Source organism: Hippopotamus amphibius, chromosome 17 (assembly GCF_030028045.1).
Source record: "Hippopotamus amphibius kiboko isolate mHipAmp2 chromosome 17, mHipAmp2.hap2, whole genome shotgun sequence".
Classification (NCBI taxonomy): domain Eukaryota; kingdom Metazoa; phylum Chordata; class Mammalia; order Artiodactyla; family Hippopotamidae; genus Hippopotamus; species Hippopotamus amphibius.
Genome location: NC_080202.1, coordinates 46,164,438 through 46,181,719, shown reverse-complemented (window position 1 = coordinate 46,181,719; position 17,282 = coordinate 46,164,438). Strand labels below are relative to the sequence as shown.

Below are 17,282 nucleotides of genomic sequence, written 5' to 3'. Positions count from 1 at the left end.
GCACCACCAGACCAGGGGCTGCTGTATTGAAAAGCCAGCTGCCCCACATCCCTGCCTGCCCCGTGTGCCACTGGGTCCCACCGAATGCCTGCTCACCTGCCTGTCACCCTGCTCCCCTGCCCCCACCACTGTGCCGCTGGCCTGCAGCCTGCCCACCCATGGCCACCAAGTGTCCTGTGTGTAAGGCAAGTTATTGGCCACACCCTCCTGGCAGCAGGGGAAGCCCACCAACACCAAGGGTCCCGCACTCAGGACCAGCTTTCCTGGGAGAACACACAGCACACCTCAGGCTCACACTGACCTCTGCTGCTGCAAGCAATCCCACAGATTTCAGTTAGACTGCCATATCACTCCCTACCCCTGACCTGAAGTTGCAAGTGAGCTCCAATCACCCTCTTTCACCCCTTCTTGCCTGGGTGGGGAACCAACTCCTGAGAGCAACCCACACCCAAAGTAGGGACCAAAACCAAAACTAATCCCCAAGGACTGCAGGACCAAAGAAGAGAAAGAAAAACAGCTGCAGGAGGAGCAGATTTAATGCCCACAATAGGCTTGAAAGAACCTGTGTCTATGGATCACCTGAACAGATGAGTGTTTCTACAATAGAGACTGTAGACATAGGGGACAACTGGGGACTGTGGGGACAAGTACACACAGGACTAATACCAGATCACAGTCTGAGCTCTCCACAGTCCTCTCCATAGCAGGGGCAGAGCCATACCTAGAAGTATTGGAGGACTTTTTGGTATGCTTATCTTGTTTCTGGTTTTAGGTATTTGTTACTTAAATTTTTACTGTATATATGTGTATGTGGATTTGCTTGTAATTGGTATGAGTACTCCTTTCTTTTCTTTGTTCTCTCATTTTCTCTTCTCATCAGTTTCTTTTTCTATTCTCTTTCTGCAAGTGCAAGTGTGCACATCTCCTTGTGTGATTCTGACTGATTAGAGTTGCTCTTACCACCGGTCTTGGGGATCTGTCTGTCCTTTCCTTTTATTCCCCTTTTTCATCCTTTTTTCCTTTGCTCTCCTTCTACCTCCTTTTCCTCCGTGCCATGCAGCTTCCAGGGTCTTGGTGCCCCAGCAGGGGGTCAAACCTGGACCTCTGAGACAGCAGAGCAGAGTCCGGGACATTGGACTACCAGAGAACTCCTGACCCCATGTTTATTAATTAGCAAGTGCTCCCCCAGAGTTCTCATTCTCAACACCAAGCTCCAAATCCAAAGGCCAGCAAGCTCCAGTGCTTGACACTTTAAGCCAAACAGAACAGAGATAAGAGGAATTTCTACTAGGCAGCATAGGGAAAGGAGACAGCAAATACAATAAATTAGTCAAAATGAGAAAACAAAGAAACACCTTGCAGGCAAAGGAGCAAAATAAGAATCCAAGAAAAAATAAATGAAGAAAAAATTGGAAAACTGCCTGAAAAAGAATTCAGAGTAATGATAGTAAAGATGATCCAAAATCTTGAAAACAAAATAGAGAAAATACAAGAAACATTTAATAAGGACCTAGAAGAACTAAAGAGAAAATAAACAGTAATGAACAACACAATAACTGAAATTAAAAATCCTCTAGATGGTATAAACAGCAGAATAACTGAGGCAGAAAAACGAGTAAGTGAGTTGGAAGATAGAAGGGGGGAAATAACTGCCAAAGAGCAGGAAAAAGAAAAAAGAATAAAAAGAATGGAAGACAGTCTCAGAGACCTCAGGGATAATACTAAGTGTACCAACATTCAAATCATAGGTGTCCCAGAAGAAGAAGAAAAAAAGAAAGGGTCTGAGAAAATATTTGAGGAGATTATGGTGGAAAACTTCCCCCACATGGGAAAGGAAATAGTAAACCAAGTCCAAGAAGTGCAGAGAGTCCCATACAGAATAAACCCAAGGAGAAACACACCGAGGCACATATTAATCAAACTAACGAAAATTAAACACAAAGAAAAAATATTAAAAGCAGCAAGAGAAAAGCAACAAATAACATATAAGGGAAAACCCATAAGGATAACAGCTGATCTCTCTGCAGAAACTCTGCAGGTCAGAAGGGAGTGGCAGGAGATAAAGTCTTGAAAGAGAAAAACCTACAGCCAAGAATACTCTACCCAGAAAGAATCTCATTCAGATTCGACGGAGAAATCAAAAGCTTTCCAGACAAGCAAAAGTTAAGAGAATTCAGCACCACCAAACCAGCCTTACAACAACTGCTAAAGGAACTCCTTTAGGCAGGAAACACAAGAGAAGGAAAAGACCTACAAAAACACAGCCAAAACAATTAAGAAAATGGTAATAGGAAGATACATGTCTATAATCACCTTAAATGTAAATGGATTAAATGCTCCAACCACAAGACACAGACTGGCTGAATGGATACAAAAACAAGACCCTAACACATGCTGTCTACAAGAAACCCACTTCAGACCTAGGGACGTATACAGACTGAAAGTAAGGGGATGGAAAAAGATTTTCCATGCAAATGGAAGTCAAAAGAAAGCTGGAGCAGCAATACTCATATCAGACAAAATAGACCTTAAAGTAAAAACTATTACAAGAGACAAGGAAGAACACTACATAATGATCAAGGGATTGATCCAAGAAGAACATATAACAATTGCAAATATCTATGCACCCAACATAGGAGCACCTCAATACATAAGGCAAATGCTAACAGCCATAAAAGGGGAAATCAATAGTAACACAATAATAGTAGGAGACTTTAACATCCCACTTTCACCAAAGGACAGATCATCCAAACAGAAAATAAATAAGGACACACAAGCTCTAAATGAGACATTAGACCATCTTGACTTAATTGATATTTATAGGACATTTCATCCAAAAACTACAGAATACACTTTCTTCTCAAGTGCAGAAGGAACATTCTCCAGGATTGATCACATCTTGGGGCATAAATCAAGCCTCAGGAAATTCAAGAAAATTGAAATTGTATCAAGCATCTTCTCTGACCACAACCCCATGAGACTAGATATCAATTACAGGAAAAAAACTGCAAAAAATACAAACACGTGGAAGCTAAACAATACCCTATTAAACAACCAAGAAGTTACTGCAGAAATCAAAGAGGAAATCTAAAAATACCTAGAAACAAATGACAAAACACAATGACCCAAAACCTATGGGACGCAGCAAAAGCAGTTTTAAGAGGGAAATTTATAGCGATACAATCCTACCTTAAGAAACAAGAAAAATATCGAACAAACAGCCTAACCTTACACCAAAAACAATTAGAGAAAGAAGAACAAAAAAAACCCAAAGTGAGAAGGAAAGAAATCATAAAGATCAGAGTAGAAATAAATGAAAAAGAAATGAAAGAAACAATAGCAAAGATAAATAAAACTAAAAGCTGGTTCTTTGAGAAAATAAATAAAATTGATAAACCATTAGCCAGACGCATCAGGAAAAAAGGGGAGAAGACGAAAACAACAGAATTAAAAATGCAAAAGGAGAAGTAACAACTGACACTGCAGAAATACAAAAGATGGTGAGAGACTACTACAAGCAACTATATGCCAATAAATTGGATAACCTGGAAGAAATGGATAAATTCTCAGAAAAGTACAATCTTCCAAGACTGAACCAGGAAGAAACAGAAAATATGAACAGACCAACCACAAGCACTGAAATTGAGAATGCAATTAAAAATCTCCCAACAAACAAAATCCCAGGGCCAGATGGCTTCACAGGAGAATTCTATCAAACATTTAGAGAAGAGCTAAGACCTATCCTTCTCAAACTTTTCCAAAATATAGCAGAAGGAGGAACACTCCCAAACTCATTCTACAAGGCCACCATCACCTTGATACCAAAACCAGGCAAAGATGTCATAAAAAAAGAAAATTACAGGCCAATATCGCTGATGAATATAGACACAAAAATCCTCAACAAAATACTAGCTAACAGAATCCACCAGCACATTCAAAAGATCATACACCATGATCAAGTGGGGTTTATCCCTGGAATGTAAGGATTCTTCAATATATGGAAGTCAATCAATGTGATACATCATATTAACAAATTTTAGGATAAAAACCATATGATCATCTCAATAGATGTAGAAAAAGCTCTTGACAAAGTTAAACATCCATTTACGATAAAGACTCTCCAGAAAGTGGGCATAGAAGGAAGTTACCTCAACATGATAAAAGCCATATTTGACAAACCAACAGCTAACATCGTTCTAAATGTTGAAAAACTGAAAGCATTCTCTCTAAGAACAGGAACAAGACAAGGGTGCCCACTCTCACCATTATTATTCAACATAGTTTTGGAAGTTTTAGCCACAGCAATCAGAGAGGAAAATGAAATAAAAGGAATCCAAATTGGAAAAGAAGTAAAATTGTCACTCTTTGCAGATGACATGATATTATTCATAGAAAACCCTAAAGATTCTACCAGAAAACTGTTAGCACTAATCAATGAATTTAGTAAAGTAGCAGGATACAAAATTAATGCACAGAAATCTCCTGCATTCCTATACACTAACAATGAAAGATCAGAAAGAGAAATTAAGGAAACAATCCCATTCACCATTGCAACAAAAAGAATAAAATACCTAGGAATAAACCAGCCTAAGGAGGCAAAACACCTGTATGCAGAAAACTATAAGACACTGATGAAAGAGATCAAAGATGATACAAACAGATGGAGGGACATACCATGTTCTTGGATTGGAAGAATCAACATTGTGAAAACGACTATCCTACCCAAAGCAATTTACAGATTCAATGCAATCCTGATCAAATTACCAATGGCAGTTTTCATAGAGCTAGTACAAGAAATTTTATGATTTGTATGGAAACGCAAAAGACCCCGAATAGCCAAAGCAATCTTGAGAAGGAAAGATGGGGTTCGTGGAACTAGGCTCCCTGACTTCAAACTATCCTACAAGTCTACAGTGATCAAGACAATATGGTACTGGCACAAAAACAGAAATATAGATCAATGGAACACAATAGAGAGCCCACAGATAAATCTACACACATATGGGCACCTTATCTTTGACAAAGGAGGCACGAATATACAATGGAAAAAAGACAGCCTCTTCAATAAGTGGTGCTGGGAAAATTGGACAGCAACATGTAAAAGAATGAAATTAGAACACTTCCTAACACCATACACAAAAACAAACTCAACATGGATTAAAGACCTAAATGTAAGGCCAGACACTATAAAACTCCTAGAGGAAAACATAGGCAGAACACTCTATGACATACATCAAAGCAAGATCCTTTTTGACCCACCTCCTAGAATCATGGAAATAAAATCAAGAATAAACAAATGGGACCTAATGAAACTTAAAAGCTTTTGCACAGCAAAAAAAAAACCATAAACAAGATATGAAGACAACTCTCAGAATGGGAGAAAATACTTGCCAAAGAAGCAACAGACAAAGGATTAATCTCCAAAATATATAAGCAGCTCATGCAGCTTAAAACCAAAAAAGCAAATAACCCAATCCACAAATGGGCGGAAGACCTAAATAGACATTTCTCCAAAGAAGATATGCAGATGGCCAACAGACACATGAAAAGGTGCTCATCATCACTAATCATCAGAGAAATGCAAGTCAAAGCCACAATGAGGTATCACCTCACACCGGGCAGAATGGCCATCATCAAAAAGTCTAGAAACAATAAATGCTGGAGAGGGTGCAGATAAAAGGGAACTCTCCTGCACTGTTGGTGGGAATGTAAGTTGGTATAGCCACTATGGAAAACAGTATGGAGATTCCTTAAAAAAAAACTAAAAATGGAACTACCATATGACCCAGCAATCCCACTCCTGAGCATATACCCTGAGAAAACCATAATCCAAAAAGAAACATGTACCATAATGTTCATTGCAGCACTATTTACAATAGCCAGGAAGTGGAAGCAACCTAAATGCCCATCAACAGATGAATGGATAAAGAAGATGTGGCACATATATACAATGGAATATTTCTCAGCCATAAAAAAGAAAGAAATTGAGTTATTTGTAATAAAGTAGATAGACCTAGAGTCTGTCATACAGAGGGAAGTAAGCCAGAAAGAGAAAAACAAATACCATATGCTGACTCATATATATGGAATCTAAAAAAAAATGGTACTGATGAACCCAGTGACAGGGCAAGAATAAAGATGCACATGTAGAGAACGGACTTGAGGACACAGGGTGGCGGGGGTGGGGGTGGGGCAAAGGGGAAGCTGGGACGAAGTGAGAGAGTAGCATTGACATATATACACTACTAAGTGTAAAACAGATAGCTCGTGGGAAGTTCCTGCATAACATAGGGAGATCAACTCCATGATGGTAATGCCTTAGAGGGCCAGGATAGGAAGGGTGGGAGGGAGTCGCAGGAGGGAGGGGATATGGGGATATATGTATAAATACAGCTGATTCACTTTGGTGTACCTCAAAAATTGGCACAACAGTGTAAAGCTATTATATTCCAATAAAGAGCTTTAAAAAAAAAAGAATAGGGAAGTGGGGAGGGTGGGACTTCATGAAGTACTGGATTCAATGATTATTTAAATACCAACATGACATACTTATAATAATTTAAAGCTATGTTCTGGAATATGTAAATATGGAAGTTAAAGTAAATTGTCAATGTAGTGATAAGCTAATTTTACTATAAATTCCAGTCTCATTATAATAATTCACTTTAAAGTATGAGGAATTATTGGTAAATAAATCTGTATACTATAAAAAAAAAGAGTAAACTTAAAAGCAGCTAGAGACAAGTCTGAGACAATTTGAGCAACAAAATAAATCATGATAGTATTGGATTATAACTCATAGAATAAAATAAATATCCATGAATTCATGCTGATATAAATAAATACCTGAATTTTTTTTTTCAATTGAGGCAGGACATGGGCAGGGCATGACCTTTATTTATTTATTTTATTATTATTATTTTTAAAATTTATTTATTTATTTATTGGCTGCATTGGGTCTTTGTTGTTGCACACAGGCTTTCTCTAGTTGCGGCAAGTATGGAGTACTCTTCATTGTGGTGTGCGGGCTTCTCATTGTGGTGGCTTCTCTTGTTGCAGAGCACCGGCTCTAGGTGTGTGGGTTTCAGTAGTTGCAGCACATGGCTCAATAGTTGTGGCTCACGGACTCTAGAGCACAGCCTCAATAGTTGTGGCGCACAGGCTTAGTTGCTCCGCAGCACGTGGGATCTTCCTGGAGCAGGGATCAAACCCATGACCCCTGCATTGGCAGGCAGATTCCCAACCACTGTGCCACCTAGGAAGTCCCAATAAATAACTGAATTTTAAAAATAAGAGAGAAGGGGGCAGGTCTTCCTTACTATGGAATACCAATTAATAGATGTAGGAGGAAAAATGGAAATGGAAAATCACTATTAATCAAACATCACACTAACTAATTACAATCAAGAACCATTGATGGATGCTAAAATTAGTGGGTGAAAGTATGAAGAGAAACAGGATATTTGCATACAATGGAAGAATTATATTCTCGTAAAGTATTTACTGGTTACAAAGAGCAAAAGAGTTATTTTATAGTGAAGAAAACTGGCAGATACCACCTTAACCATGTGAGCAAAGTTAACATTGTAAATAATAAGATGTATTGTACTCCCTTATATAATGTAATGACGAGGCACACGGTTTTTGTGATATTCTTGCTTAGTATGCCTCAATACAGCCATGAGAAAACATTAGACAAACCCAAACTGAGGGCCATACTACACCATAACTGGCCTAATAATTGACACAAAAGTGTCAAGGTGATGAAAAGAAAGACTGAGAAAATGTCATAGATTGAAGGAGACTAAGGAGACATGATGAATATACAATATGGGATCCTGGATTGGATCCTACACCGGAAAAAAAGACATTAGTGGAATATTGACAAAGTTCAAATATTGTGTCTAGATTAGTTAATAGTATGGTATTGATGTTAACGTCCTGTGTTCAATAATTACAGTATGGTAATACAAACTGTTCACAGTAGAAGAAACAGTGAAGAATAAAAGAGAACTCTAATATTTTGAAACTTTTCTGTAAGTGTAAATGATTAAAAAAAAAAGCTCAAGGGAAAAGACAAGGGAACAAGAGTGTAAATGGTGGGAATTCCCTGGCAGTCCAGTGGTTAGGACTCTGGGCTTTTACTGCAGAGGGCCCAGGTTTGACCCCTGGTTGGGGAACTAAGATCCCAAAAGCTGCATCTCATAGCCATAAATGAATGAATGAATGAATGAATGAATGAATGAGTGATGGCTGATTTCTCATAAGAAACAGTGGAGGCCAGATAACAATGGGAAAACATCTTTAAAGTACTGAAAGAAAAATAAAACCCTGTTAACCTAGAAATCTCTCTATATAAGAAATATCATTAAAAATGAGGATGAAACAAATGGAAGTTGAGCATATTTGTTGCCAGTGGACCTTCATTACAAGATTTGCTAAAGAAAGTTCTTCAGGCTGAAGGGGCTGGAAATTTGGATGGCATGTTTGCTGGGCCAGTGCCCACCCCCAAGTGGTTGGCACCAGCAGAGCTAGGCTGAGGAGACACCTAGGTGAATGGGAGACTGGTTATGTATATATGGGAATTAAACACATGAGTAAATATCGAGGCAGGATGTAACCAGGCTGTGTGACCTGGATTTTGCACAGGGCAATGGCAACAGTGTTGAAATGGCTTCTGACCTAGAGGCCTTCCAGCAGCTAGGAGTGATATATTGTACTCACGGTAGGAAGCCCAACTACCCTTCGTGGGCTGGCTCTTCCCCTGCCACCTTGCAAATTGCTAGTGACACTTCTGCTGATGTGTGCTATTCTTCTGGTGTAACCTAGTGTTTGGGAGGTCTGAAGAGGGAATGCCCACCTCTGCTGAGGGTGGGGCAGAAGGAAGGGGGGCATCAGACAAGATTACATGGAAGAAGTGACATCCGACATGTTTTGAAAGATAAGTGGAATTTTCCAAGTGGAAAAAGGAAGTAAGATCAGTCAGACAGAGAGGCATGGGAGTGTTTGGAAATGCTACATATTTTCTTGGGCTAGGATGGGCGATGAGGCTGGAGACCTGAGGCAGGGCCAGTTTTCAGGTATCTTGTGTATCTCAGGAGAGGGCTTAGGGAAGCCCTTTAGGGGAGTCCAAGAGCTGGAGAGATGTCCAAATCCTGCCTGATGCCTCAGGCCTTGTTTTTAATCCTCCTTAGACCTTCCCACTGAGGCAGCCCACACCAGCCCCTGCCATCGGTGGCCTCCTGCTGACAGCCCTAGCATTTTGTCCCTTAGAACCTCCTGAAGTTTCTAGTTTGGGGAGAACCCACATACCCACAGGTAGGATTCAGAGGAGGCAGGAGGCCTTTGAAGAGAATAAGATAAAGCTCCAAAGCCTGTGAGTTTGAGTGGAGGCAGTATATTGACTGCGTCTTGAAACATTTATCAGATTCTTACTCCCAGCAAGCAAGTATTTGTAGAGAAAGACCCTTTATGGACATCACGTGCTTACACAAGCTTGAGATGCGGTCCTGGATAAAAATTAGTGACTAATAAAGGACTAAGCCGGTGCCTGGCACAGAGTAGGCATTTAACAGTTTTGTCAATTAAATGAGTGAGCGTGTGAAAGACCAAAACTCAAGGTCTAGAGGTCACGTGCCCAAGAAATTCAGGGTTTCTCCGAGGAGAGGGGCCACAGGCTCCTGGCTTTTCTAAGCATACCAAGGGCTCGGCGCGACCCCTGGGTCAGGGGTGTCTGCGGAGGATGCGCCCTCGACGCCCCTCCGGTCCCAGTCTTGCCTTGCGCACCGCACCGGGCAGGCGATCCTCACCGGCTGAGCCGAAGCGGCAAGAGAGCAGCAGCTGTTTCCCACTTCCCCTGCTGCGGTGGAGGGTCCAGAAAAGGGCCCAAGGGGAGGAAGCGCATGTCCACGGCCCGCCCCGTTGCGTCCCACCCACCGCGTTCCCTCCCCTCTCCTCCCCTCCCCTCCCCTCCGGGCGCTGGAAAAGCGGCCGCGGGCGCCGCTGCTCGCTGTGGGACTGGAGGACGCGGCCGAGGCTGAGCGCGGCGCCGGGCGGACGAGATGCGAGCGCGGCGGCTCTGGGCCGCGGTGCTGGTGCTGGGGGCGCTGGCGGGCGTCGGTGTCGCAGGTGAGTGAGGGCGCCGGGCGGCGGGGACGCAGCTCTCCGGTGAGCCGCGCCGCGCATCCTGCCGCAGCCAAGTGTGCAGACTTGGAGAGGGACGGGCGGGTCCGGCGCGGCAGCGCTCCGAGTGCGCGGGGCCAGGCTGGGGCCATCGGAGCCCGGAGCCGGGGACTTTCGGGGCCCCGCTGTGGCAGGAGGGAGAGGCTACCTAGGGGCGATCCTCCGGGACACCGAAGCCCTTAGCCGGGCGAGGCGCCTGCTCCGGGAGGTCTCGACGTGCGCGGTGCGGTGGGCGCATCTCTGAGCCCCGAGTTCAACCCCGGCTGCGCGCATCTCAGGTGGTCCCGGGCCGTGCGAAGGCAGTCTGGCTCCGGTAGCCAAGGCGAGCTGCGGCTTCCCGGGGCTGTTTCCGCGCGTTGGTAGAGGGATGCCGTTGTAGCTTCTTGGATGAGAGAGTGTGCGCGCCCGGATTTGCCGGTTGCTCGACATTCCTCTTTCTCTTTGTGTACACTTTATCCCAAGTTTTTGTTTGTTTTTCACTTGGTGGCTCCTCGCGGGAACGGAGGAGGATGAGGGCTCTGCCTCCTATAGTGTCCCCGGGTGGCAGCGGTGCCTCTGCTTCCGGGACAAACCCAGCATCTGAAAAATCTCCACTTGTATTCGAGCAGCTACGCCAGCGGTCCCTGGAGCTGGCTTGCCTCCCTGGCTTTGTCTCTCCTGCTGCCGCACACACTATCAGCTGCCAAGGCAGTTGGCATTCGGCCTTATTGGTGCTGGGAGGGGCAGAGCACAGCCCAGCGGTGCTCCCCGTGGTCTTTCCGGAACCTGGGCGACCTTCCCAGAGAGAACTGTGGCTCCTGGTCCACTGGGCGTTCCACTGCAGAGGACGCACCAAGTGTATATATACCTGCTTTAGTGAAAAGAATGGTACTCACTGTAAGGCAGTTTAGATTCTGCAGAAGATATTTTTTAAAAAGTAAGATTTATCGCTAAGTCCATTTATTGCTGAATCCATCAAGAAATACTTGATGACTTCCTTCAAGTTTCGTGTATGTATAAGAGATTGTACAGGACAGGTCAACAGTATCTTTTTTTTTTAAACCTCACACTTTATTGAGGTATGATTGACATACAAAAATATATTTTACATTTAATATTTAATGTATATGACTTGAATTTGGAGATAAGTATACACTCATGAAACCATCACCACAGTTATGACCCATAACTTGATTAAGGAGTTACAGATAATATACAGGAGGCTAAGTTATTACTGCTGAAGCTTCCCATGTTATAGATGCTCAAACGGGTCTATTGATGTCTGTAGCCTGCAGTGAGCAGCCTGATGATGATGGCACAAAATTATGAATCTCCAGCATTCTGGTCTGGGAGAGGTTAGAGCCTTGTTTCAGATGCTGTCTGCTGTTGATGGGGTAATGGAGAAATCCAGATGCTACTCAGCTCTCTCCTACAGACATACCTGCTTCCGTGAACTTAAGACATTTTTTGCTTTCTTTTCACATCTACAGCTTCATGAATTTCAGAATGATTTCTCAGCCTAATCATTATATTTTCTTACAATTTTAGATGTGAGTAAGGTAACATAAGATAGAGCCTAGCATGGTGCCTGGATCAATTAGTGAAGATGAATAGTGTATTTGTTATTTTGGTGTCTCTTTCTCCACTCCTCACTTCTAGCATACCTTTTGCTGATCTGGTTTACACAGTTGTGATAACCCCTATAGGATTCCACTGCATTGACATACCTAAGTTTGCATGAAATATTCTGTTGGGGATCTGTTCACAGATTCATTGTTGTGATTGGAGCAATTCCAGAAGTGGTGATGGGTTGTGCTGAGCTAGCCCCAGACTCCCTCTGAGAGGCAGGGTAGAGTCGTATTTGAGAGCATGGGCTCTAGAGAAGACCTCCAGAGTAATAACCCCCCAGGAAAAGCAGTTTCAATTATATTTAAATCACCCACGCCAGTGTTGGGGGCTGGGTTGCAGGTAACATCAGATCCCTGGGAAGCCGATGATAGGATGAGAGTGGGAGAGCTGTGTTGGGACACACAGTATTGAAAGGACACAGACAGAACTGGGTGAGGGTGGCACAGAGAGGCCGTCCCAGAGTGGGAGAGTCTGGTATGGGGAGAAGGGAAGGCATTTGAGCGTAGACTTGAATTTTAGAATTTATGTGCAAAGGTGATCTTTTTAGCTTCACTCAAGAAATATTGGGTTTTGTGGCTTCCCCAAACATGGGTCTTTATTCTAACCTGAGACCTGCTGAGTAACAAGTTTTTTTTGCTATCACTGTCTAAATTGATTAGTTCTGAGCTGAGGTGCTGATTTCTCCTCCTGAATTATGTCCTGGAAACTCTCCCAACTGAAACCCTCTGCAGGAACCCTCAGAGCCTGGAGAGACATAGGAGGGAGGCTTGTTGGCTGGGGAAAGGGACACTTTTGGTTTAAAGCCAATCAGATATAGGTTTAATTCTTGATTTTGCCTCTTATTATCTGTCTTACCTTGGGCAAGTGACTTAACCTCTTGGGTCCTCAGTTTCCTCATCTGTAAAGTGGAGGAAATAATACTTCTATGATTGTGCCAATTAAATGAGATAAAAGCACAAAATAAGTTTTCAATAAATGGCAACTACTGCTGTCATTATTCTTCCTATCCATGGGATCTACAGTGTATTGGAGGTAAGACTGTTACTACTTCATACATGAATGCAATCATGATTCCCAGAATGAGACTCATGGGATCCCTCTTCCCACACCTATGTGACAGGGGCTTCTCCTTATTTCAACCCATTCTGCAGTGGTGGCTTGGCATACCTCAGCCACTTCGACCCAGCAAGAACTCACAGAAGAGCCCAAGGGGGAGAGAGGCCCATAAGTCTGCTTTATCCATGAGAAAACCTTAAGTCCTGTCCCTGGGAAAAGAGGAAAGTAAAATACATTCACAGCATTTGAGAAGAAGGACAGGTCTATTTTGTTCAACACTCTATGCCCTGGGACTTCCCTGGTGGTGAAGTGGTTAAGCACCTGTCTGCCAATGCAAGGGACACGGGTTTGATCCCTGGGCCAGGAAGATCCCACATACCATGGAGCAACTAAGCCCGGCCACCACAACTACTGAGCCCACAGGCTGCAACTACTGAAGTCCGAGTGCCTAGAGCCCGTGCTCCGCAACAAGAGAAGCCACTGCACAGAGAAGCACGCACACCGCAACGAAGAGAGACCCCCACTCAACACAACTGGGGAAAGCCTGCACGCAGCCATGAAGATCCAACACAGCCAAAAAATAAAAAATAAATAAATAATAAAAAAATAAAAAACACTCTATGCCCAGTGGCTGGTACATAGGCAGCAAAATACATACCTATTGAAAGCTATGAAAAGACATCTGCAGGAGATGTGCCTCGCCTTAAGATACCCGTATTTGAATATCTGCATTCATTTGTAGATGGTCCTCAAGTGCTCCACCTGGGCATTTTGGAGGATATTAGAATACAGTCAAGACCATGAGTTCTTTGGACATTTGGACCTCTACACTTTTGCACCATTTAGATCTCTACTCTGAGGGTACTGGAAATTCAAGGGATTCTCTGTGAAGTGTCTGCTTCCCCCCCACCTCCTGGGAGAATATACACAGGAGGGCAGCATTCTCCTTTATCGTCCTCAAAACTGTGAGTGTGAGTGGCAGAGATCTCCTGGGGACAGCATACGTGGGGCAAGGAGGCACCGGTGAGGAGGGGGAGTCTGGCTATGACTCTGGAATTTCTTTGTAGAAATTCCCCCTCTGCAACTCCCCACCCCACTCGGGATCTCTGGTTATCATTCCTTCCCAGCCCTAAGACTCCTTCTGCCCTTGTTGGCAGGAACAGACAGGAAGCATGCCCACAGGAACCGCAACTCGTGAATCAGCAGACAGATAATTAACTGGTGGAATGACTGAGCAGCTTCAGGGATCAACCAATTGTCTTGACCCAGCCCCACTCTGCTGCCCACAAAACTGGCCCGCTGCTTCACCCCATTGCCTCGTCTCTCTTCTCCTGACCCCTGACCCTTTCTGAGTGGGACAATCATTGTGGCTGATGGAGTTCAGGTCATGAGTAGAAATGATACTGCTTGTTCTCCCTGTGTGAACTGCTGGTGTTTATTTAAAAGGGAGACTCTGCAGCAAAAAATTTATAAAATCTTTCTCTCTACGCACACAGCATCGCCAGGAACACTCCTTTCTTTATAATTAGTTTAGGTATAATTTATGTACTGTAAAATTCATCCTTTTTAGGTGTACGGTTCTATGAAATTTGACAAATGGTCGCAGTCAAGTAACCATCAGCATAATCAAGATGCAGAATATTTCATCATCCTAAACAGTTCCCTTGAGCTCTTTTGTCAACAATTGCATTTCCCCACCTTTAGTTCCTGGCAACCACTGATCTGTTTCCTGTCCCTACAATTCCTTCCTTTTACAGAATGTCATATCAATGAAATCATACAGTGTGTAGCCTTTCAAGTCTGGCTTTTTTCACTTAGCATAATGAGTTTGAGACTTATCCATGTTGTTGCGTGTATCAGAATGCTAAGAGGTTATCCCAGCCTACTCCATCTTCCTCAGGTTCTGAGACAGTTACCCTGAAAGCAGGGGATAAACCCAGATCCAGCTTTCAATGTCTAAACTTTGAAATCGGATAGATGCATTTGGACCACATATAAGCCATTAGATTTCCCAAAAGCTAAGTAGTCATGTCTTTAGGATATTGGAGAGGATTTTGCAGCAACCAACACTTTTACTATTCTTGGTCCTAAAAGCACATGTGGTCGAATATGGTATGGCACAATCCTTGGAGCTAGAAGCTGAGTAAACTGGAACTATTTGACCTTTTAAAATTTTGGGCAGCATCTCTGAAAAAAGATAACCCACTCTATGTCTTCCTTATTGGTTTTCTTTCATGTTCCTACAAAAAGACGCCTCCTCCTCCCCGCCAGCATTTCTTAGTTCAGTCAATGAAGATATTCAAACATTCACAGGGAGAATGAGGAGGTATATATATGCTCATGATACGAAAGCCAAATATTGGAGACTAAAATGGCTGGTTCCCCTCTAATTCTGTTCACCCCTGATGTTCACTATTAATCATATGGTGTGTTCTATTCAGATTTTCCCCCCTTGCATGTGTAATAATTCTTGTGTGTGTGTGTTACTTTACCTAAACTTGTGTTATATTTTTTCAACTTACAAAAGCCACTTTTTTTTTTCATATAGAAAAAAAACCCTCAGGGTGAAAAGAACCATGGATATGGAATTGAGAAACCAATATTCGATTCATGGCTCTATAGGCTTTTCTGTCAATTTGCTGGGTGACTTTCAACAGGTCATCTTACCTCTGGGCCTCAGGCTCTTGGTGTCTCAGGGGCTGCAAAAGGGTGAAGATGTCGAAGGGAGAGACTGCGGTTTGCTCTTGCCCTTCCTCACCACTAACTGGAGAAGTTTTTCCTTTAATTAACAATATAGAGGTCCGTGTAAGGATTTCTTTAGGGGGAAGAAAAGGGAGGTCTGCAGTTAAAAACAAGCTTGAAAAACTTCTCACTGGAAGAAAGCTGCAGAAGTTTGGCAAAAGGCAAATCTATTTGCTGATGGGATTCTCGGATAGAGAGTACCCAGGTCTGTGAGGACTACTGATGATTTCAAACCCCTGCTTAAGCTACCGCGTGTGATAAACTCTTCCAGATTCAACCTGGGCGGGAGCCACCTGCAAGGGGCAGGTTTGACCAACTCCCCAGAGGGGGAGGGGAGTGTGGTGTCTCCATCTGGGACTCCTACAAGTTGAGAATAGACCACACTCTCTCCTGGGAGATTCCTGAAGGTTGTGGGAGTGGGCTGGACCAAGTTTCTTCTGGAGTTCCCCTTGAGCTTTGGGATTCCAAAAGGTTACCAGGTTTTGATGCTGAAGGTGCTTGTTTGTAGAGAGCCTGCCATGTAGCTCTAAGGAGCCTACATTTAAATGAATGCAAATGTAGAGACTGAGGCAGAACAGAGGACATTTAAAATTACCTTTAATTTGTTTTTTAGGGTATAAAACTAATTCAGCTTCTTGTGGGGAAGAAAAAAAAAGTCAAGGAGATCCCCTGGCCATCCAGTAGTTAGGACTCAGTGCTTTCACTGCAGTGGGCTGGGTTCAATCCCTGGTCAGGGAACTAAGATCCCACAAACTACATGGCACGGCACACCCCGCCCCCCCCCCCAAAAAAAAAGGCCAGCAGTACAGAAATAGAGTAATGTGGAAAGTGCAAGTCCCTTGTAGTCTTGTCCTTAAAGATAACCACAGTTGACCGTTACTCCAGAATTTTTTTCCTTTGTGTATGTTACTGTGTATAATGATTTATTATTAGCATTATTTCTCAAGCAGAATCATCCACAGTAGGGTCATTGTCTTCATAATATACCATGGGCATCTTCTTATATCAGTTTATGGCTTTCCATTGCTGTTTATCCCAAGAGCTGTAATTCTAGCCAGAAGGGATATTGTTATATGGCTATACCTGAATTTTCTTAACCAGTTCCCTGTTGGTAGACATTGGGATCACCCCCAATTATCTGCTACCACAGATAAAGCTGCAGGGGACATCCTTGTTCATTATTATGCACCTTTGTTCAAGTGTTTCTACAGGCTGAATTTCTTAAACTAAAGCTGTTAGGTCAAAGGACACGGATATTTTATTTAAGTAAATTAATTTGTTTTTTCTGGTTCCATGGGTATTTTATTTTATTTTTCACATCTTTATTGGATGTATAATTTCTTTACAATATTGTGTTGGTTTCTGCTGTACAACAAAGTGAATCAGCTATATGTATACATATATCCCCACATTGCCTCCCTCTTGAGCCTCCCTTCCCCCCTCCCTATTCCAGCCCTCTAGATCATCGCAAAGCTGATCTCCCTGTGCTATGCAGCAGCTTCCCACTAGCCATCCGTTTTACATTTGGTAGCATATATATGTCAATGCCACTCTCTCACTTCATCCCAGCTTTTGCCCCCGCCACAGCCCCATGTCCTCAAGTCCGTTCTCTACGTCTGAAAGGACACGAATATTTTAAATTTAAATTTTAATAGGTTTTCCAAATTGTCCTCCAAAACAGTGGGACTAATTTG

The 17,282-nt window shown here is 43.0% G+C and overlaps 2 protein-coding genes across 4 annotated transcripts in view; both read left to right on the top strand.

Annotated features, from left to right (window-relative positions):
- The window catches only part of LOC130839970 (RAD52 motif-containing protein 1-like), a 371,059-nt gene that overhangs the window by 79,597 nt on the left and 274,180 nt on the right, over positions 1–17,282 (top strand). The window lies entirely within an intron of this gene.
- ITGB3 (integrin subunit beta 3) overlaps positions 10,026–17,282 on the top strand; it is a 51,094-nt gene continuing 43,837 nt past the window's right edge. For both annotated transcript variants that reach the window (XM_057714883.1, XM_057714882.1), the window contains exon 1: positions 10,026–10,128. In XM_057714883.1, the coding sequence (XP_057570866.1) occupies positions 10,062–10,128 (67 nt within the window). In that variant the 5' untranslated portion in view covers positions 10,026–10,061. The remainder of the gene's footprint in view (positions 10,129–17,282) is intronic.